The sequence below is a fragment of the Scyliorhinus canicula genome, chromosome 11, assembly GCF_902713615.1.
Source record: "Scyliorhinus canicula chromosome 11, sScyCan1.1, whole genome shotgun sequence".
Taxonomy (NCBI): domain Eukaryota; kingdom Metazoa; phylum Chordata; class Chondrichthyes; order Carcharhiniformes; family Scyliorhinidae; genus Scyliorhinus; species Scyliorhinus canicula.
The window spans coordinates 20,325,735-20,347,571 of record NC_052156.1 but is presented as its reverse complement, the minus strand read 5'-3'; the positions used below and the strand labels follow the sequence as shown (position 1 = coordinate 20,347,571).

The 21,837-nt window shown below is 45.4% G+C and overlaps 1 protein-coding gene across 2 annotated transcripts in view; it reads left to right on the top strand.

Moving 5' to 3' along the window:
- The window catches only part of LOC119973884 (SRSF protein kinase 3-like), a 39,034-nt gene extending 17,611 nt beyond the window's left edge, over positions 1-21,423 (top strand). For both annotated transcript variants that reach the window (XM_038812445.1, XM_038812447.1), the window contains 9 exons: positions 506-593; positions 2,927-3,008; positions 4,811-4,917; positions 6,155-6,311; positions 6,663-6,763; positions 8,020-8,127; positions 11,462-11,531; positions 18,856-18,948; positions 20,448-21,423. In XM_038812445.1, coding sequence (XP_038668373.1) covers positions 506-593; positions 2,927-3,008; positions 4,811-4,917; positions 6,155-6,311; positions 6,663-6,763; positions 8,020-8,127; positions 11,462-11,531; positions 18,856-18,948; positions 20,448-20,656 — 1,015 coding nt within the window. In that variant the 3' untranslated portion in view covers positions 20,657-21,423. The remainder of the gene's footprint in view (positions 1-505; positions 594-2,926; positions 3,009-4,810; positions 4,918-6,154; positions 6,312-6,662; positions 6,764-8,019; positions 8,128-11,461; positions 11,532-18,855; positions 18,949-20,447) is intronic.
- The last annotated feature ends 414 nt before the right edge of the window (positions 21,424-21,837 follow it).

Below are 21,837 nucleotides of genomic sequence, written 5' to 3'. Positions count from 1 at the left end.
CCCCTGCCCCACCGGGTGGGGCAGAATCCCGCCCCTGATGTTTTCCGGGTCATGCTACATGCTCTGAGGTCCCAGGTTCAAATCCGGCCACTGCAGATGGTGAAATTTGAATTCAATAAAAATCTGGAATTAAAAGTCTAATGATGACCACTGTTGATTGTCGTACCACCCTATCTGGTTCACTAATATCCTTTCGGGAAGGAAATCTGTCATCCTTACCTGGTCTGGCCTACATCTGACTCCAGACCCACAATAATGTGGTTGACTCTTAACTGCCCCCTCAAGGGCAATTAGGGATGGGCTGGCACAGCCAGCGACGCCAACGTCCCATGAATGAATTAATAAATGGTCATGCTGTATGCAGGCACAAACTGTTTCATTGCATGATGAACTGCTTAAACCTTTGTGAAGAGCCTTGGGATTCTTTTCTTCTACAGAATTCGAAGCTCTACAAATGCAAGCTGTTTTGTAAGAAAGCTCAATGACGCTATGTTTTATTTAACAGAAAAAATACATTTGTGGCGGTAAAGGTGGCAAAGAGTGCCAGGGGGTTTTCTGAAGCAGCCCAAGATGAGATCAGGCTTCTGAAATGTGTAAGTAACCTCGGGCAGAAGAGCTAACCAAACATAAAGGAAGGATGTGGCCACAGATACCAACCCAGAGACTTGAGTACAAACTCTAGATTGACTGCATTGTTGGAATCCTGCCTCATGGGTTACTAAACAGATGCCTTGTGTTCCCTCTCAGACATAAGAGATCCCTGGGCACTATTTGAAGAAGAGCAGGGGAATTCTTCCCAGTGTCCCAGTCAATATTATTCCGTTGACCACTTTTACTAAAAGAGACTACCTTTCCATTATTTCATTGCTGTTTTTGGAATCTCGCTGTGCGTAAATTTCCCACTGTGTTTCTTTCATTGCAACAGTGACTGCGCTGCAAATTGTAACCCATTAAAAGCATTTTGGGATGCTCCAATGAAACATGCGATATAAAGGCAGGGACTTTGTCTTCTTATTATGAAAGAACCTAGCAAATGAATATCCCATTGTAGCTCGCTGGCTGGAAAATCTGACATGTCCCATCCTCGGCCGTTTGGCGGGTTGAGTCTTGGTGATCAGGGGACAAGAGGGGAGGCCTTGCATAGTCCAGCAGTGACTTGTTTTTAATGTAAACCCAAGTGTACGCCTCCTCCGCCTGGCCGCACAAGTATAATAAATTGCTGTTTCATGTTTGTGAACAACCTTCAGTGGTCCCTTTAACTGCTGGTTAGACCACTCAATGGCAGGCAATAGTGACTGGAGCACGTGTACTTACGTTCTGCCTATTTGTACCTGAAAAGTACAATCGAGATTGCACGGCCTGCATAGATCTGGGTTCACATATTAGGCGGCTTCCATCTGGAAACAGGTGGGTGGGCTGTTCACCCACAAGCCTGCTTGAACAATGCACCAAGTGAATCCTGGATGGCAAAGGGGTGGGTGAGATGGCTCCGTCCCAGCTTTCAGGTGCTGGATTTTCAGGTGAAAAACAAAATGGCTGACAGCTGAAAGTGGCACCTGCACTGTTGAGGTTCACCCATGACCCCTAGGGCAAGGCACGAGAGGCTGACTGGCACCCGAGGATGCAGACTGGATTCATTAGAAAGGCACAGACAGTTGGCAAGGGCAAAGAAACAAAAATAAAATTGAATACTTCAAAAGCCCCCATCAATGGGGTTACATTAAAATAAAATTCCTGCCATTTGAGAAAGGAAATTCTAACCTTTCACACTACCAAAGCTCCCATTATGTGTAGCTGACAGACGAATCTCAGCAATATACTGTATACCTGTACTTAGGGCAGCACGGTAGCATTGTGGATAGCACAATTGCTTCACAGCTCCAGGGTCCCAGGTTCGATTCCGGCTTGGGTCACTGTCTGTGTGGAGTCTGCACATCCTCCCTGTGTGTGTGTGTGTGGGTTTCCTCCGGGTGCTCCGGTTTCCTCCCACAGTCCAAAGATGTGCAGGTTAGGTGGATTGGCCATGATAAATTGCCCTTAGTGTCCAAAATTGCCCTTAGTGTTGGGTGGGATTACTGGGTTATGGGGATAGGGTGGAGGTGTTGACCTTGGATAGGGTGCTCTTTCCAAGAGCTGGTGCAGACTCGATGGGCCGAATGGCCTCCTTCTGCACTGTAAATTCTATGATACTCAAACTTTTAGTTTCACTCAACATTTTATGTGACTTTTTAAAAGGAGCACTGTTATTGAGGCTTCCTTTCTTACAGATATCAGGACATTGCATTCCAATCCTAGTAGCAAGCACCCCTTTAAAGATTAAAAAGCCAGTAACAGGAGGTGCTGGACACCTACTTCTTGCCTGTTCATGGAGAGATGCAATGGGCTGGGCAGAGTGTCGCAACTAAAGCAAAACACTACAGAGGCTAGAAATCTAGAGTGAAAACAGGAAATGCTGGGCAACTCCGGCAGCATGCGTGGAGATTTATTTTGAAGACAAGAGAACAGGCGAGGCTAAATGACAAACGGGATGATGGCGAAAGGAGCTGTAAATGGGACAAGTAAGGGAACAAAATATGGGTTTAGCAAAGCTGTGAAAGTTGTGCTAATCCCCTCCTCGATGTTACAGAAATTCCATGGAATTATGTAATCTCTCATCATAAATTCTTGAGGGGATTACAAAAGCAGGATGTTGAATTACATGTAACAAATAGAGCAATCCACATCTGTCCCAGTTACTTCCAAAAGGAAGCCCCTTCTCCCAACCCCATCACGGAACTTGCAGAAATGAATTAAGGATGCAGCAACATCCTCCCAACAAGGGCTGCCAGGATTCCAAACAGTAAAATAAGCGTGAGAATGCTTTGGTTTATCAGCGAATGATTTACACTTTCCGTCACTTTCTTCTGAAAAATTATTATTTTTTCAGGTGAGATGGAAAAACTCAAAGGACCCGGGCAAAGAGAGAATTGTCCAGCTGCTGGATGATTTTATAATAGTTGGTTCGAATGGTATTCATATCCTTTCAATTTACTTCTGGATTGCATTGATTTGTTTTAAATATGGCATACTAAAAGGTGATTTAAAATTGTTTGTATGGTTGCAAAGTGTTTCCTGCCAGAATAGGAAGCATATCAGTTCCCCATACAGTCAGCTCCTGAGTCTCCATTGTGTCACAAGTTCTCAAGCATAGTCTATTCAAAAAGAGGGAGATACAAGAGTTAACCCAGGATGCTCTTGCAATCTTCTATGTCAACGTTTATTGAATGGCAAAATTCTGGGCACCGTCACCTGCCTTATCTGTGGTTGAAAGGGCTACCTGATAACCAGATGTTTCTGAGCGACCTGAGGAGACTGTTTTAAACAGTTGCGTGGTAGTTCAGAACTCTAGTATTGCTAAGAAAAGAGACATGCTATCAAAACTTCTTGCCCTGCACTTATCGGGACAGAATCGAAAAATCTCAAAGGGAACAACAAATTTATATCGCATGAAAAAAAGGATGCTGATTTCTTGGCATTTCTTCCCTCTGAAATGTGGTATACTTGTAGTTTTGGCCTGATGAGTGCAAAATGAAAAGCTTCAATAGCATGTCTGTTTTCTCAGCAACACTCAGGACTATTGACGCACAATCAATGGACACGCAACGTAGGTGAAGTCCGAAACGAAAGGCTTTAATCAGCAAGAAGTGAGCCCGGCAGCAGACGTACAGAAATGGCCTGGCTGCTGGGGAACATGGGTTCTTATACCCCGCCTCATAGGCGGAGCTACCTTCCTCTTAGCCAATAGGAATAAGGAGAACACGATACTTGGGCCAATGGGCAGCGAGCCCTCTGCACCAACGGCAGCTCACATTCCCAGGTACCGTAATACCCCAGTCATACTACCACAACTATTTTCCGTGTGATTACCTTAATGAGTGAGTTGAGAATGATAGAATTTGAGATTATAAGAGCTTTACGAATTAGCTCAGTGTAAAAGGTAGATTCCTTTTATGAACAGATTTTGGGGTGAAGCTGAGGACAAGGGTGTTTACCTGTCCAGTGAGTGTAGATTAGAAATAGTCAGTTTCAGGCTCATATCTCAATTATTTGGTCATCTCTAGTTATGGCAGTGCCATATTGGTTAAACTAGTAATCTGTGTGGTGTAATAAGTTATAACTTCACTTCCATATCAGGAGATTGAATTCATAAACTAAGGTGATACTTACAACATAGTACTGAAGGAGATGTTGACTGGAGTTCCTGTCAGAGGGCTGTTATTGGAGAGCAGTATTTGGAAAAGAACATCATGTATTCTGCACTTTGTTCCCCTCTTTTTTTTTATAAAAATTTAGATTACCCAATTATTTTTTCCAATTAAGGGGCAATTTAGCGTGGCCAATCCACCTAATGTGCACAATTTTGGGGCGTGGGGGCGAAACCCACGCAGACACGGGGAGAATGTACAAACTCCACACGGTCAGTGACCCAGAGCCGGGATCGAACCTGGGATCTCAGCGCCGTGAGGCGGTTGTGCTAACCATTAGGCCACCGTGCTGCCCTATTTGTTCCCCTCTTGACGATTGTCAGCAAGTACAGATTAATTGATTGTTCAACTCATTGTGCTTTGTAGAATCTTCCTGTGTGCAAAACGTCCAGTGTGTTTGGTTAGATAATAACAACCACTGTACTTCAAATACTTTGGGATATTTCTGAGAAGTGTGATGAGGCAATATATAACGGCAATTCCTTGTTATTTCTTCATGACATCATCACTCCCGATTAGTCAGGAGTGGCTACATATTTTGTAACAAACCTTCACTCTTTCTCCAGATGTGTGTTTGGTTATTGAACTACTGGGCGACCACCTTCACCGGTGGATTCTCAGGTCAAAGCGGCAGGGACTGCCCATGACTTGTGTCAAAAAGATTATCCAACAGGTGAGGATTGACTGAATCTTCACGGAGACAAAGATTTCCTTTATGCCTGTGTTTGGTCCTGAAGTAAGCGACACCCACTGAGCACCTGTCCCAACCCAGAGGCCTGAAATTGAACCTTGAGGTCTCATTAATTTTTTTTTGGGGGTGGGGGGGGGGGAGCTACCTGTCTTGTCTCCACGGGCAGCCCACCAATGTTGAGAAGCTGAATGTCGAGCCACTTGCCTGGCCAGCAGCAGCCTGAAGTTAACTCTGGGCGGTAGGTGGAGTGGAGAAGAGGGGATTTTAAGTGAGCAATGACGAGGGAGTGTGTGCGATTGGGAAATCCTCTTGAAACTTGGAGCAATCCTGCATTTCCTAATTCCACAGGAATGATTTTGAACCTTTTGTTGGGAAGGCCACTGCTTAGATCATTATGGGTTGCTGAAAAATCTGGAGCAGAACAAGCCCTACTCTTGCCCCACTCATTACTATCCACTGAGATGTCAGCTTATAGATTCTGGCTCCAAGATCCAGAACAGGCTGTAGCCCAAGACATTCTGCATAACTGACACCTTAAATTGTTTTTTATTTGCTTTCAAAATGTGGACAATACCACATTTATTGTCCATCTCTAATTGTCCTTGTTTGGCCTCACAATAGTCATTTGTACTCTCAACTTTTAGATCGTTACTGCAGTCTCATAGCGATTACGCCCCCATCAAACTAGCAATCAGTTTTAGTTCCTATGATATTGGCTGTATCCTGGCCAACTTCCCTCCCTCATAAACAGATTAATTAGTCATTCATGTCATTCACTATTTGCAGGACATTGCTCTCCTCAAATGCTCTGCTCCATTTTCTCATCAAACGACAAGACTACACTTCAAAGGTAACTTATTGATGATGAAGTGCTTTGGGACTATCTGAGGATTTGTTAAGGTAACAGCCAAATGCAAGTCCTTCATTTTTCCTAAGGAATATAATGAGCTGGGAACATGGCAGCCCCCTTCTCTTGGACAGAGCAGTGTCGGTGACCCCGGAGGGGGGGGGGGGGGGGGGGGGGGGGGGAAGGTTGAGCTTAAAGTAAGGTGGTGATGGAAAAAAAAGTCAATGGTATCAGAAACCATCTAATCTGCTCTTTCAAAAGTGTGCCTCACGGCTGACGACAGAACAATCTGATTGGCTAATCACCCAGTTCTGATTTATGATGCACGTGAAGTATTTCACTGACTGGCTGCTCTCTGTTTGCGCGTGGCAGGTTCTGCAAGGCCTCAGTTATCTACACACAAAATGCAACATCCTGCACACAGATATCAAACCGGAGAATATCCTTCTGTGTGTCAACCAAGAGTACCTTAATCGATTGGTGGCTTCTATGCAGCAGGGAATGGGTGAAACCCTTCTGAAACCATCAGGTAGTGACATTGAGGATGTAACATTCCACAAAACACATGTGGATTTCCTGGAAGTACAATTCATTCAAAGTTCTCAAAAGCACAAAATACTTGATTTATTTTGACCGTTTTTTGTTTATAAAACAAAACTATATTACACAGCCTGGCATTCTGCACATAAAGAATCCATAGCTTTCATCCTCCAATCGTTTATTACTGGTGCAAATTGCTCAAAATACAGCTGGCCTGGACTAGCATTAGTCAAACTCTGATCACTTAGGGCACAATAATAATGTTAGGAAATGCTCCCAAGTCTGAGCAGAGATTTCAAATCTCCTTTCAGCTGACCTGGATTTTTGTCATTGTTCTCAGAGGTATTCCAAGCAGAAAAATCACTTCTGAACCCCATGGATCCTAAACATGCTGAAGGAATAAGCATAAAGATCGTGGACCTGGGAAGTGGCTGCTGGGCGGTGAGTTCCATTCTGCCGTGGAATGCTGAGATGCAGCATGACTGAGATTGTTTTTTGTGCAAATGCTGGATTTTATAGACTAGGGGGTGGGGTACTCATTCTCTCTTCGAAATGAGTCTAATGCTGGATCAAAATTTCACCTACCTCCCTCACCTCCCATCTCCATAATGAGCCACAAAAGTGACTTTCTCTGTCCCCTTACTTCTAAAACAAAACACATTTTGTACATGACCCTGGTAAGACAACATTTGGAGTATTGTGTGCAGTTCTGGTCACCTCACTATAGGAAGGATGTGGAAGCATTGGAAAAGGTGCAAAGGAGATTTACCAGGATGCTGCCTGGTTTGCATGATAGATGTTATGAGGAAAGGTTGAGGGAGCGAGGGCTTTTCTCTTTGGAGCGGAGGAGAATGAGATGCGACTTAATAGAGGTTTATAAGATGATGAGGGCAATAGATAGAGTGGACGTTCAGAGACTATTTCCTCGGGTGGATGTAGCAGTTACAAGGGGGCATAACTATAAGGTTCAGGGTGGGAGATATAGGAGGGATATCCAAGGTAGGTTCTTTACTCAGAGAGTGGTTAGGGTGTGGAATGGACTGCCTGCTGCGATAGTGGAGTCGGACACTTTAGGAACTTTCAAGCGGTTATTGGATAGGCACATGGAGCACACCAGAATGACAGGGAGTGGGATAGCTTGATCTTGGTTTCGGACAGTGCTTGGCACAACATCGAGGGCCGAAGGGCCTGTTCTGTGCTGTACTGTTCTATATATATTCTATACATTCTCTTCCGCCTTGCGGGAGTGAAGCTCATGAATGAACAGAGTGCTTGCGAGGAACCTGCATTCGGGGAGGAGATCCAAAGTTATTTTGCATCTGCTGAAAAGCTGTATGGGCTCAACTTGTAGTGTGTTTGGGGAAGTTTTCTTGTGACAACATTTGGAGTAGTGGAGTAGTAGCTTTATATTACACATCCCTGCAATAGCTTGCCTGGAATTGCACAGAGAACTTTGCTGCATATCTTACTCAGACCCATAAGCGGATGATGATAAAGTATAATCAGATTTGGATATCTATTATTTTATAAACCATCTGAACCGCTCACAAAATGCTAAAATCACTCACAAGATACAGCATTCACCATCCTACACTGAGTAGTAGGAATGATTTGCGTTATAGAAAACCTTGTTTGGTGCCAAATAATCAAGGTTTTGTGTAAGGTTCCAAATCATTTGTCTCTTGTCTTTGTTCCAGTTTAGGCATGTTTCAGAAGAGATTCAGACCAGGCAGTATCGTGCACTGGAGGCCATCCTTGGAGCTGGCTATGGGTCTTCTGCTGACATATGGAGCACGGCCTGTATGGTAAGAAATGTGGCAATGCTTCCAACTCTCCAGTTTCTGTAACATACCATTTGATGGTGCTCATTGCTGTGACACGTAGGTGAGATTCTGCACAATGATCCATATGGGCCAGTAATTTAAGGGCCACACCTGTTAATCTGAAGCCTATTCTGCACCCAATGCTCTCAACAACCTCCGAGTGTAGCGTGCCAGTAGCCTGTGCTCAAAATGTTTTCAATGCCCACTAAAGCCTTGCGAATTATTCAAATTAGAGTCCTCCTCATTAGGAGTGCCTGAGTCAGTGCGGTGGCGCAGTGGGTTAGCCCTGCTGCCTCACGGCGCCAAGGTCCCAGGTTCGATCCTGGCTCTGGGTCACTGTCCGTGTGGAGTTTTCACATTCTCCCTGTGTTTAGGTGGGTTTCGCCCCCACAACCCAAAGATGTGCAAGCTAGGTGGATTGGCCACGCTAAAGTGCCCCTTAATTGCAAAAAATGAATTGGGTACTCTAAATTTATTTAAGAAAGTAAAAGGAGTGCCTGAGTCCCGAATCACATTCGATTTGGAATGTGTACAATGTATATACACATGGGCCTTGGAAATGTGTTTGTTTTGCATTCAATTCCTGATCTCGGATGTGCTCTGAAGATGAGGTGCTGTGGAATCATAGAATCATAGAATTTACAGTGCAGAAGGAGGCCATTCGGCCCATTGAGTCTGCACCGGCTCTTGGAAAGAGCACCCTACTGAAGCCCATACCTCCACCCTATCCCCATAACCCAGTAACCCCACCCAACACTAAGGGCAATTTTGGGCACAAAGGGCAATTTTAGAGTGGCCAATCCACCGGAGCACCCGGAGGAAACCCACGCACACACGGGGAGAACGTGCAGACTCCGCACAGACAGTGACCCAAGCGGGAATCAAACCTGGGACACTGGACCTGTGAAGCAACTGTGCTAACCACTTTGGTACCGTGCTGCACAGAGGATTGGGATAAAGGAATTCCATTCGTACTGTTTGCAATTAGCAATGCGCCAAATTCAGTCCTTTTGAACTAATTTTTGGTCATGAGGTCAGAGGACCACTTAAATTGATTAAGGAGAAATTGGTGAGTGAGCATTCTGAAACTACATTATTGGATTACGTGTCAAATTTTAGGGAATGGTTAAATAGAGCAAGTGGGAAAAGCTCTTCCTCAGAACTTAAGGACATTGGGATAAAGCCTTGGCTAAAGGTGTGAATCCACCTGGCTGAGTTCACTGACTCCCTGCTGCCAAACTCAGAGGGGCGAGAGAAGGCTTCTCCTGAGATTTCTGTGTGCAGAATGCAGTTTGTCGACATCTAATGAGAAGCAAAAATAGAGAAGATCAGGGAAAAGTGTGGGTGGGGTGGGTGGGGTGGGGTGGGGGGGGGGGGGGGGGGGGAATTAAAACATAGCTTTTGCTTTTTAGATTTCAGTTTAAATTATTTAAAGTAGTGCATGCCAAATTGATCAAATCCATTCCACTGCTGCAGAGTGGCACGGGATGATGAGCCTAATGTCACTGGTGCCATGGAAACAAAGCCAGTGAAGTAGGGAGCTTCTCATGCCCTGCACAATTCTCTGACTGAGGAAAATGCAGCTATTCTAGCTTCTGCCACCGGTTCTTTTGAAGTGTATCGCAAGACAAAATTAGAGTAAGCAGTACAGAGCAGTTCAGGGAAGGTGCACTCGCCTCATTCCTATGAAGAAAGGTTGAGCGTGCTGGGATTATACCCATTGGAGTTTAGAGGAATGAGAGGTGATCTCATTGAAACATGTAAGATCATGAGGGGATTTAATAGGGTGGATACCAGGAGGATGTTTCCACCTGTGGGAGACACTAGAACCAGGAGACAATTTAGGAACAAGAGGTCTACTGTTTAAGGCGGATATGAGGAGAATATTTTCTCTCAAAGAGCTGTTATTCTGTGGAATTCTCGAACCCAGAAAGCAGTGGACATTGGGCCATTAAATTTATTCAAAGCAGAGTTAGATGGATCTTTGATACACAAGGGAGTCAAGAGTTATGGAGGATATACTGGAAAGTGGAATTGAGACACAGCCAGATCAGCCATGGTTTTATTGAATGGCAGAGCAGGCTCGAAGGGCTAAATGCCCTATTCCTGCTCCTAAATCCTATGTCCCTAAGAAAGGCAGAATGTAGTGAATGCAACATGGCTCTTGCCCACTGATTGGCAAACCCTGTGGGAACCCTGTGTCGTTTCTCTCCGGGAGGCCGGCGCAATTACAAGGTAATCAGGCACCTACCTGGACAACACTGGGCCTCCCATGCAATTAAGCCCTCAATTGGGTGGAAATCTCACCCACAAGAGCTGGGGACCAACCAGAGACTGATAGCTCTCCTGTACCAGCAGTGCCCCATGGCCACTCGGGACTGTAGGAGAGATTGGGCATGGATCCCTAGACAGAGGTGACATTGGCAGGATTGGGGGCATGTGGGGAGATAGGTTTCCTCCCACAGTCCAGTCCCACAGCGCAATTGGCCATGCTAAATTGCCCCTTAGTGTCCAAAAGGTTAGGTCGGGTTACTGGGTTACGGGGATAGGGTGGAAGGGCTTAAATAGGGTGCTATTTACAGGGGCTGGTGCGGACTCGATGGGCCGAATGACTTCCTTCTGCACTGTAAATTCTATGATTCTATGAATGAGGGGCGCACTCCACCTCCAATAGGATTAGTTGGTTGGCTTCCCCAGACGGTGATTCCCTCATTGGCCACTGGTTCAATGCCAGTAGCAATGAGATAAGAGCGCGAAGTGGCTAATTAAGGGTCTCAATTGGCCTCGAAGCGGGAATGCCACCCTTCCCATTTGAAGCATGATAGGGGGAATCAGGAAGATGACGGGTGCCCCATTCCCCAACCTCCAGCTGGATCTAACAGCCCCCCACCCACCCCCTCTAAACTCACCTTCGTAGTGAGCATCACATTCCACCCATAGAATCATTACAGCACAGAAAGAGACCATTTGGCCCATTGAGGTAAATTCACTCTCTCCATTTTTTCTTCCTCTCTGTAGATAATCCTTTAGACAAGCCCAGCTTAGGGAAAGAAAATTGCAGGCAGAATACTCCATGGTGGAGCAAATCGGTGAAGCTGCATCCACTAAATTTTGGGAAACAGCAAAGAAGTTCAGAAATTACTTATGCTAATCCTTCAGGCATTGTGTCACCAATATTTGTCCAGTTGTCCCCACGGCGGTCTATTATCTTCACTGTTTTATGATCTATAACTTACCGAGTGTGAAATTTTATTGGATTTCATTCCATTAGTAACATGAACAGGAAATGGCCTCTCTCTCCTTTTTACATGTACAGGCCTTCGAACTGGCAACAGGTGAGTACCTGTTTGACCCACGACCTGGAAAGACCTTCTCTCAAGATGAGGGTAAGGGAGCCATCTTCTAGCACAGCAGATGCAACTGACAAACTGCAATTTCACTTGTGTAACATTCATAGTGATTGTCAGCAGTGAACAGTATGGCATTCAAGATGACAGACCAATACCTTCATATTCTGCTGCTTAGCAACTCCTAGACAACATTTATCAATGTGTTAAAAATGGTATCTTCGCCAATCTTCCTCTTCATTTCTCATTCCTTATATGTTAGTAAGGGTTGAGATGTGGACTGTTTACAGTATATATGTTGGAAGGATAAAGGAAATCGACTACCTTTTTCAGAGCCATAGAGGTGTACAGTTCAGAAGAGATCAATCAGGTCATGGTGTTTAGACTTTGACAGAGCAGTCCTAATCTAATCTCCCTGATGTCTCTCTCTCTCTCACTCACTCCCTCTCTCTCTCCATAGCCTTGTATCTTCTCTGCTCTTTTGCAAAGGTAATTTCTCACCATCACCTCTGGCGTTCCAACATAAACACACAAACCATCGCTTGGTAAGGGAACTGGCATGACATGGTCCTTGGTCATACCATTCCGAAACAGACCACTGAAATCGAGTCACAGTGATACCCTGGCCACATTTTGGCAAGATTAACTAGTAATTTATTTGATTATTGGGTTATTCGACAGGGTTGATATGGATGGCTGTTGTATTTGTCTACATATCGATAGGCACCGAATTGTCAATATAATTCATTCCGTAAAGCATTTTGATACGATGCACATTATTATACACAATATATATATTAAATATATTCAAAATTTGCAACACTTCTGCTACTGTCCTGCGATAAATCAGGCAGGAACATAGCCGAAACACCTTGGCTATCTCTATATTTTTATATTAAATGCATTTCAGAGAGTTAATCAGAAAGGCTACTACTGGAAATTGATATATTATCCATGAGGCGGACTAGAGTAACAGTGAACAGTGTAGAAGGACGCTGCTTCTTAAACTGTGCATAACATGAACTGGGGAGTGTCTGATAGGTGATTGGAAAGAAAGGATTAACTCTTATTCCTGAGTTTTTAATGTGTTATTTTGCTATTGGGTGCAAAATGTGGAAAATGTCAAATTGCCATGGCAGACATCACTCGCTTTGCAAAAGATTTCACAAAAATGAGATATCCCTCACTAACCCACATTGAACAGAATTCTCAATAATAGGTTCATACCACAAGTGAGATGATTGACCCAGTTACATAGGTTCTATAATTTATTCTGTTCCCTTGTGTCCAGTAGCATAAAGTGTGCCTCCTTCCGACTGTTAGACGCCTATTTAGCCAGTCATTGGATAGATTTATTCACTATGCAGATGACCTAATCCACAAAAGATCCAACTTATTGAGTCTTGGAGAGACAAAATGCAGATTTACCTTCAAGATTTCTGAGGCAATGTTCCCTGTCTCAGTAATGCTTTTGCACGGAGATAATTCCCGTTGGGAGGCACAAAAAGTTCAAGAGTGTACAAACTTGGCCCACTTTTTGAGGAACCTTTTAGCAGCCAGTAGCATGGCAGCAACATTAGCAGAAATCTGAGATTAGGTGACACCCTTGGTTTAGAAGGATTGTACTCGGGTATGGAAAGGGGAAAGGAAATAAGTTTTTTTTTTAAATTGACAGTTGAAACACAAAAATGGTTCGTGATGTTGACAGATTTCACAGCAGCAGGGGCGGGGTGGTATTATAACTAGACTAATAATCAGACCCATATTCCAGATCTGGAGATCCAGGTTCAAATCCCGCCTCAGCCGATGGTGAAAAATTGAATTCTATGAAAATCTGGAATTAAAGTCTATTGATGACCATGAAACAACCATTGTCGATTGTCGTAAAAACCCATCTGGTTCATTAGTCTTCTTTTGGGGAAGGAAATCTGCTATCCTCACCTACTCCGGCCTATATGTGACTCCAGACCCACAGCAATGTGGTTGACTCTCAAATGCCCTCTGAAATGGAGCGCAGTAAGGGACGAGCAATAAATGCTGGTCCAGCCAGCGAAGCTCGCTTTTAAAATGAACTTTTAAAAATGTATCCTAGAATCCATGGTGTTCTTTTCCCAAACCAGTAGACAGTCAAGGGGCTTGGCCGTCTCCAATATATTGTTTTATTATCGGGCAGCTAACATCCAAAAAATATTGCTGTGCTCTAGTGATCCATTTGGGAACAAATGCAAGCCCATTCCTGTACTATATCTACTCTTCCTGCCATAGTCACTGCACCGTTGCCCTTATTCCCGGTTAGATTTTCCTCAAATGCAATGGTGGTCTCCTTCCGTAGAATTTGGAACAGTTTAGAAAGTATTTCAAGCTCCTTTCCCTGTCTTCGCTAGTCCCTTTTGCAATAACCACCTCCTCCCACCTGCTGGTTTGGACTCCACATTTAAATCTTAGGAGGTGAAGGGTCTGGAGTGGTTTGGGGACATGTTCGTGGAGGGGAGGTTGGCCAGTTTTAGAGAGTTAGCTTAGAAATTCCAGCTGGCCAATTCCAGTCTTTTTAGGTTTCCAAGCTTGCGATTTTTTGCGTCAAGCTTTTCCTTCCTTTCCTTTGGCGATGCCCTCTTCCCTGATGAAGAAGATTCTGGGGGCGATTCTGCGATATGGCGGCCAAGTGTTCGCGCCGTCGTGAACGCCGTCGCGTTACACGATGGCGCGAACAGGGCCCAGGCACGACCTATTCTGGCCCTCTGCACGGTGTTGGAGCGGTTCATGCCGGCGGTACCCGGCGCCAAATGGGTGCCGCGCCAACCCGTGCATGCGCAATTGGGCCAACTCAATCCTGCGCATGTGCTGTTGGGCCGCGCCATCCTACGCATGCGCGGGGAACTTCTTATGTGGCTGGCCCCGACCCAACATGGGTTCAATGTTCAGGGGCCGGCCGCGGCGGAATGTAGGCCCGGTGGGGGAGAGGCTGGCCCACCGATTGGTGGGTCCCGATCGCGGGCCGGGAATTTCGGAGCCCCCCCCCGGTGAAGGAGCCCTCCTCCAACCCCCCCCCCCCCCCCACCACCACAGGCTGCCCCCCCCCCCCCCAAGCGTACCCACAGAGTTCCTGCCGGCAGCGACCAGGGGTGAATGGCGCCGGCGGGACTCTGTCGTGTCGGAGCGGCCGCTCGGCCCACCCGAGCCGGAGAATCACCAACCCCACCGGAGAATTGGAGCAACCGCGCCACGACGCCCCGCCACCGGTGTGCGATTCTCCGAGGTGCGGCGCCATTTGCGCCGGCACAAATGCTGCCGATTCTCTGCAGGGGGCCGCGGGGCTCAGTGAATCACCCCCTACGTCTATGACTAGGCCTGATGGGCGGTCTATTTCTGACTTATATGGTCATGGTCATATGGGAGGATGAATTGGGTTCCATTCTTTTTTAAGATAAATTTAGAGTACCCAATTTATTTTTTTCCAATTAAGGGGCAATTTAGCGTGGCCAATCCACCTAACCTGCACATGTTTGGGTTGTGGGGTGAAACCCACGCAGATACGGGGAGAATGTGCAAACTCCACACGGACAGTGACCCGGGGCCATGAACCCCGATCCTCGGCGCTGTGAGGCAGCAGTGCTAACCACTGTGCCACCCCTGGGTCCCATTCTTAATAGGGAGGCATGGACTGAGGCCCTTCATAGGGTCAACACCACGTCTTCATATGCTCGACAGAGCGTGATTCATTTTAAGCTGTTGCATAGGACGCACTTGAGCAGGCAAGGATGAATGGGTTCTTCCCCGGCGTTGTGCACAGATGTGAGTGCTGTTCTCTTGGACCGGCTAACCATAAGCATATGTTCTGGTCCTGCCACATATGTCTAGGCTTTGGGGCTTCATTCTTGAACACCATGTTGGAGATAATCCATGTGGATTTGGATCCGTGGCCATATTTGGGGTTTTGGATTCACCGGTGATGCAGTCTGGGGTAAAGATGGATGTCCCTTTCTTTGCCTCGTTGATAGCCAGGAGGCGAATATTGCTTGGTTGATGGTCTCCCACTCCGCCGATTGCTGGGTGACTTGATTTGATTTCTGCATTTGGACGTCAAATTCACCACCAGGGTCAATGGAGAGGTTCTATCTAAGATGGCAGCCATTTATTTCCTTTTTTAAGGAGTTAGTCACTGTCACTTGTTAGGGGTTTTAGGTTCGTTTTTGAATTAATTAGGTGTGTGTTGTTTTTCTTTGTTTTTCATTGTGATGTTTTGCTTTTTTCTCCCTGTTTTGGGTTGTATTGACTATTATGAAAAATGTCTTTTTTAAAAGTGGACAATTTTTAAATATATAAATACAAAAATACAAAACAGATAAACAACCCCCAAAACACCCCCCCCCCTCCAATTCCAACCCCCCCCCCAGCTTTTGACGATGACCAGTTCTTTGAAATACATGACAAATGGCTGCCATCATGTGTAAAAACCTCCCAGTCGAACCTCTCAACGTGTATTTAATTTTCTCAAGGTACAAAAACTCCATGAGATTCCCCCATCCATGCCGAGGCACTGGATGGAGAAGTTGACTTCAACTCGAACAGAACCCGTCTGCGAGCAATCAGCGAGGCGAAAGCTAAGCCATCTGCTCCCGCACCTGTCTGCAGCTCCGGCAGGTCCGACACCCCGAAAATGTTTTCTAGGGGGACCAGGCTCCAATCCCCTTTGTACGATCGCCAACATGGTGCTGAAGAAGGAACCCCAAACGTTTGCTAGTTTAGAACATGCCCAGAAAATATGTATATGCTTCGCTGGGCCCTTCCAACACCGCTCACAACTATCCTCTACCTCCTCAAACACTCGGCTCACCCCAGCCCTTGTTAAATGTGCCCGACGCACCACCTTTACCTGTATGAGCCTAAGCCTTGGCGTCACACCACATCACCTCCTCCACTTCCCCCCCTAGTTCTTCCTCCAACTCGGCCTTAATCCCCTCCAGCGTCGCTATGTCCTCCCCCAGATTCTGGAAGTATTGCCTTCTTCCATCCCACCAACGACAGTACCCTCACCACCAACGATGACAGTGGCAACACTGGGAAGGTCAAAAACATCCTCCTAGCAAAATTACGAACCTGCAAGTATCTGAAAGCCTCTGACTGCGCAAACCCATGCTTCTCCGCTAATCGCCAACCGCTCCTCCAGGAATAAATCCCACATTACTGCCACCTCCTTGCCGTCCCAGCCTCTAAACCTGGCGTCCAATCCAGCCAGTTCAAATATGTGATTGTCCCTAATCGGATAGATCTTCAGCCCGCCCCCTGGCTCAAAATACTGCTGTAATTTCCTTCATTTTTAATGTGGCCACCACCACCGGATTCCCTGAAAATATTCATGGAGTAAAAACGGCAGCAGAGCTGTCACTAACGCCGCAGCCTTGTCCCCTAACCTCCATCCTAGCCCAGATTGCCTCCTAATCCCCACACCAGCCCAACACCTTCTCCTCCTTCACCTCCTAATAATAATGATGTGGAGATGCCGGCGTTTGACTGGGGTGAGCACAGTAAGAAGTCTTACTGAGCTTTCGGAGCACTGCTCCTTCCTCAGGTGAATGAGGAAGGAGCAGTGCTCCGAAAGCTCGTGTTTGAAACAAACCTGTTGGACTTTAACCTGGTGCTGTAAGACTTCTTACTGTGCTCCCAATAATAGTACATCAAGTTCGGCAGTGCCAAGCCCTCAGACTAAATATGCAACATTTTTGAATGAACATATTTGGAAAAAAAAACTTAAGTGTGTTGGATTATGCTCCAGTTGACTCTCTTGCACTCAAGTTTCCTGTAAAGGGTTCTTTATTATCTCTCCATTCTCTATCTTATTAAATATCTGTCTCGGCCTGAGTTTCAAGCCTCCATATTTTTTTTCAGGCACATTTTCTGTCAATGTTATACCTGACACAAAATAAAAACAGAGAATGCTGCAAATACTCAGCAGGGGGCAGCACGGTGGCGCAGTGGTTAGCACTGCTGCCTCACGGTGCCGAGGTCCCAGGTTCGATCCCGGCTCTGGGTCACTGCCCGTGTGGAGTTTGCACATTCTCCCCGTGTTTGCGTGGGTTTCGCCCCCACAACCCAACGATGTGCAGGGTAGGTGGATTGGCCACGCTAAATTGCCCCTTAATTGGGAAAAATGAATTGGGTACACTAAATTTATAAAAAATAACTAAATACTCAGCAGGGCAGGCAGCTTCTGCGGAGAGAAACAATGGTAACGTTTCAGATTGACGATCATTGGTCAATGAGTCACTGACATGAAACGTTAACTCTATTTGCAAGCTTCAGGTTTCCATCAACCATGGTGTATCCTTTTTGTATTTATGTGACTGTTTAGTTGCACCTATCTCTTCCTATTGTTCACTCTTTGTCCATTGCTTTCTCTGCTCCTTTCTGTGTCCCTCTCTGGACCATTTGTTGTTTTGTGACTGTTTCCCACACTGCTCCATTTTTTCTCTCTCAGTCTGTTTGTCACAGCAGCTTATTATTTCTCTATTATTGTGTTGTTCTCTCTGGAGCTGAAATTCTGGCTATTGGCTGGGTAGTTTTGTTATGCAGTGTCTGTCAGGACAGGGGGTTGGAACGTGGATCGAGTAGGATTCCACTTTCCTGCTTGTTAGAAATCCCGGGAATAGAAATTTGGCAATGCTGAAATACACCCGTTCACTTATTCCTGAATTAACTTTGGGCGTGAGGGTTGCCTGCTAGCGGAGTGCCCAAGCTAAAGAAGGCACCAGGGAATATTTTAACATTTTGAGGCAACCCAATAGGTCCCTGTCGAGCTGCTGATACAACACAAAGATGCTCAGCAAAATTGCTTCCTCTCCTCAATTAAATACACGCACGTAATGCTGGAAATGCTGAGCATTATTCCCAGACACTCACTGTAGCCTAAGCACAGGGTTTCATACAAAATGGGGGACACGGGCAATCCCACATTATCCCAGATCCACACAACTCTACCAAGGGCTACCCAGGAATTGCAGACCCTTGTTTTTGCCTATTGCCTTTATAGTTTACTGTCTGCCTAATTTCTTGGTTACTGGTTTTACAGGTGCTCATTCTTTCTCTCTCACCCTCTCACACACAAACCATCTCTCACTCATACACACTTGCTCTACCTCTTGCACTCTTTCACTGGCTTAGATTTGAGCCAGTACCCCGGCCTCAGTTATTCTGCAAATGGGTTTTAATGAAGCGACCTACTCAGATATAGAGAGGCTAACACTTAAGCGGGTTTGAGTTTTTTCTGTATCGAAACACTTGATGCATTCTGTAAATAGGTATTTGTTTCCCTTGGCCTTTCTTTACTCATCATCTATTCCTTCCCCACTGCTCTCTTCTATAACAGACCACGTTGCACATATTATTGAGCTGCTTGGGAGAATCCCATTGAAATGTGCGCTCTCTGGGAAGTACTCCAAAGAAATTTTCAACCTAAAAGGTACAGTATGGAAACAAATCATTTAACTCCTGAACAGTATTAAACATAAGATAATATCTGTACCAGAATCCTGCAATATTGTACCAAAAGGCTTCCTTGATAGATCAGTCCACTGTTTAGTTCAACGACAGCTGAGGCTAAGCCTGTCTTCTCCCAGCTGGTGCACATACAGTTTCAGCAGAGGCCATTAGATTTGAGTCAATTCCAGGAACCCTGGCTAATTTTGCCCCTCCTTATCTCAGTAACGTTGAGGTGAATTCTAGAGTCTGGACTGTTGCATCATAGTTCCTAGACTATTGCGTCTTTAAAAACCACATTGTACAGTTGTATTTGCTTTATAGATTGGTCTGTATATTTTCAAGCACCAGGCTGACAGTACATGCCTTATTCATTCCCACAACCAGTCATGGAACTCTCCATCTGTCAAAGCCTCAGTTGGGTGACTTTTTTCATTTCCAATTCCATGGATACCTGTCACAGTTTCTCTATTATTCCCCCCTCCCCAGTTGTAGCCCCGAGACTCCTGTTTCTTCGACCCACTTGACTTACTGTTACGATGACTGTAAATGATCAAAAACGAGTAGTGTGATGCAATCATCTTTACATTTATGTGAGTTGAGAGGTGGGGACTTATATTAACATCTCTCCTAAGAGCTGACACTTCTGGTGATGTAGCCTCAACACTACAATACGGTGTGAGCCTGGCTCCTGGAGTGGGATTTGGATCCACATCCTCTGACTCAGAGGCAAGTATCCTACAAACTGAGCCAGGTTGATCCTTGTCCATGGAAAAATAAGTCATGATGCGACCATCAATTCACGCGAAACAGAGAGTAGATATAAACTGTGGCTTTAATCGACTAGATCAGTGCCTGCCTGCGACTGCTCTGCTACTGAGAGCTGCCTACAGAGCTACTGCTCTTTATACCTCCCCTCAGGGGAGGAGCCAGGGGCGGAGCCCACAAAGGCACCAACATGATACATCACAGGTAATACCTTACAATGGTCCATAGGTGGAGCCCTCATGGGCAACAGCGTGGTACAGTTACATATATGGTGAATGGTTACTGCAATACGTTCACCACAAGTCATTGTCACCAGTAACATTTCTGCTACAAATTAGGATCTTGCTAAGCAGAAAGTTCGTAAACGGTCCAAGAACCTTAAGTTTGGAAGTGCATGCTGTCCAGTAACACATTCTAAAATAACTTAATCTGCGATGTCTTCTGAACTTTGGTGGATTTGACTCCAGATATCTTCCCCTCTCTCCCTGTGGGGAAACGCCTAATGATTCATCATCAGAGAGTTACTGGGGATTGGAAACTCGCCGTGTGATAATGTCACATAACGTGATTCATTTTACCAAGATTCGTCAAAAGGTTTTTTTTAAGTAATATTGAGTGGGAACAGATGTCTACTGTATACCCACTAAAAGACACACAAAGTTGCAGCCAATACGATGCAAATCAGATTAACTTTGATCCTATTTCTGTCCTCAGGTGAGCTACGACACATCAAGACAATAAGACCCTGGGGATTATACAATGTACTTGTGGAGAAATATGAGTTCCCGTTGGAAGCCGCAGCTACATTTTCCGACTTTCTTCATCAAATGCTCAGGTTTATACCAGAGCAACGGGCAACTGCAGCAGAATGCCTCCAACACCCATGGCTGAACATTGAGGTCCATGAGGACTGTTTCAGATAGATCTCCATTATCCACTGTAATGGGGGGTATACCTTCCTCGTGAATAATGGAAGTTGCTGGATAATTAAGGACCCCCAGCATTTGGTTTTGTACCTAAATCGCGACGGGACTTGAAGTCCAGTAAAAACTATTTTGGGATGAAATGTAAATAATGAAAGAAACTTGTCAGAGGTGCATTGAGGTGATGACTCACCCAGGGCTTTGTTGTGTGACCGTTCTGCTCATTAATTGCATTACAAATAATAGAGATTTCTCTATACATTTAACACCATCCAGCTGTAAATAGACATGAGAATTAACCTGCTGTAATGCTCAACATCTGCATGGTGAAGAATCTGATGAGTAGCTTGGATGCTGGAAATCTGAAATAAAAACAGAAAATGGTAGATGAACTCAGCAGGTCTGGCAGTAACTCCCCCAGCACAGGGCCATCTGTCACTTGTACAGTTTTGCTTTCACTGAACACTTTACCTTACTTCTCCTATTAACACATTCTGCTATCTTACCTTTATGCCACTATCAGCACCTTCTTCAGTGCCACCATTAATGCTCCCTTTGTTTTGTCTCCATGACACCTTTGTCAATCCCGCCTTAGCTCCGAACCTATCCCTGATCTTCTATTCTCCCCCACCCCCTTCTCCAAACATATAATCCAACACATCTCTACCCTTCTTCAGCTCTGAGGGAGAAGCAAACGGGCTCAATATGTTAACTCTGTTTCTCTCGGGCAGCACGGTGGCACAATGGTTAGCATTGCTGCCTACGGCGCTGAGGACCCGGGTTCGAATCCCGGCCCTGGGTCACTGTTCGTGTGGAGTTTGCACATTCTCCCCGTGTCTGCGTGGGTTTTGCCCCCACAACCCAAAAGATGTGCAGGTTAGGTGAATTGGCCACACTAAATTGCCCCTTAATTGGAAAAAATAATTGGGTACTCTAAATTTTTTTTTTTTTTAAACTCTGTTTCTCTCTACGCAGATGCTGGCAGGGTCTGTGGAGCTTATTCAGTTGTTATTGTGGAAAGTCTAGCTTTGTTCTTTTTGTGAATTATATAAAAATGACCTCTTTGGAATTCTATATCACTTTGAATTGGCTAATTATGAATTCTGACCAACTGGATATGATAATTTTACTTCTAGACACTGCAGGTTGCTACTGTGTTTGAGCATCTTTCTGATCTGGTG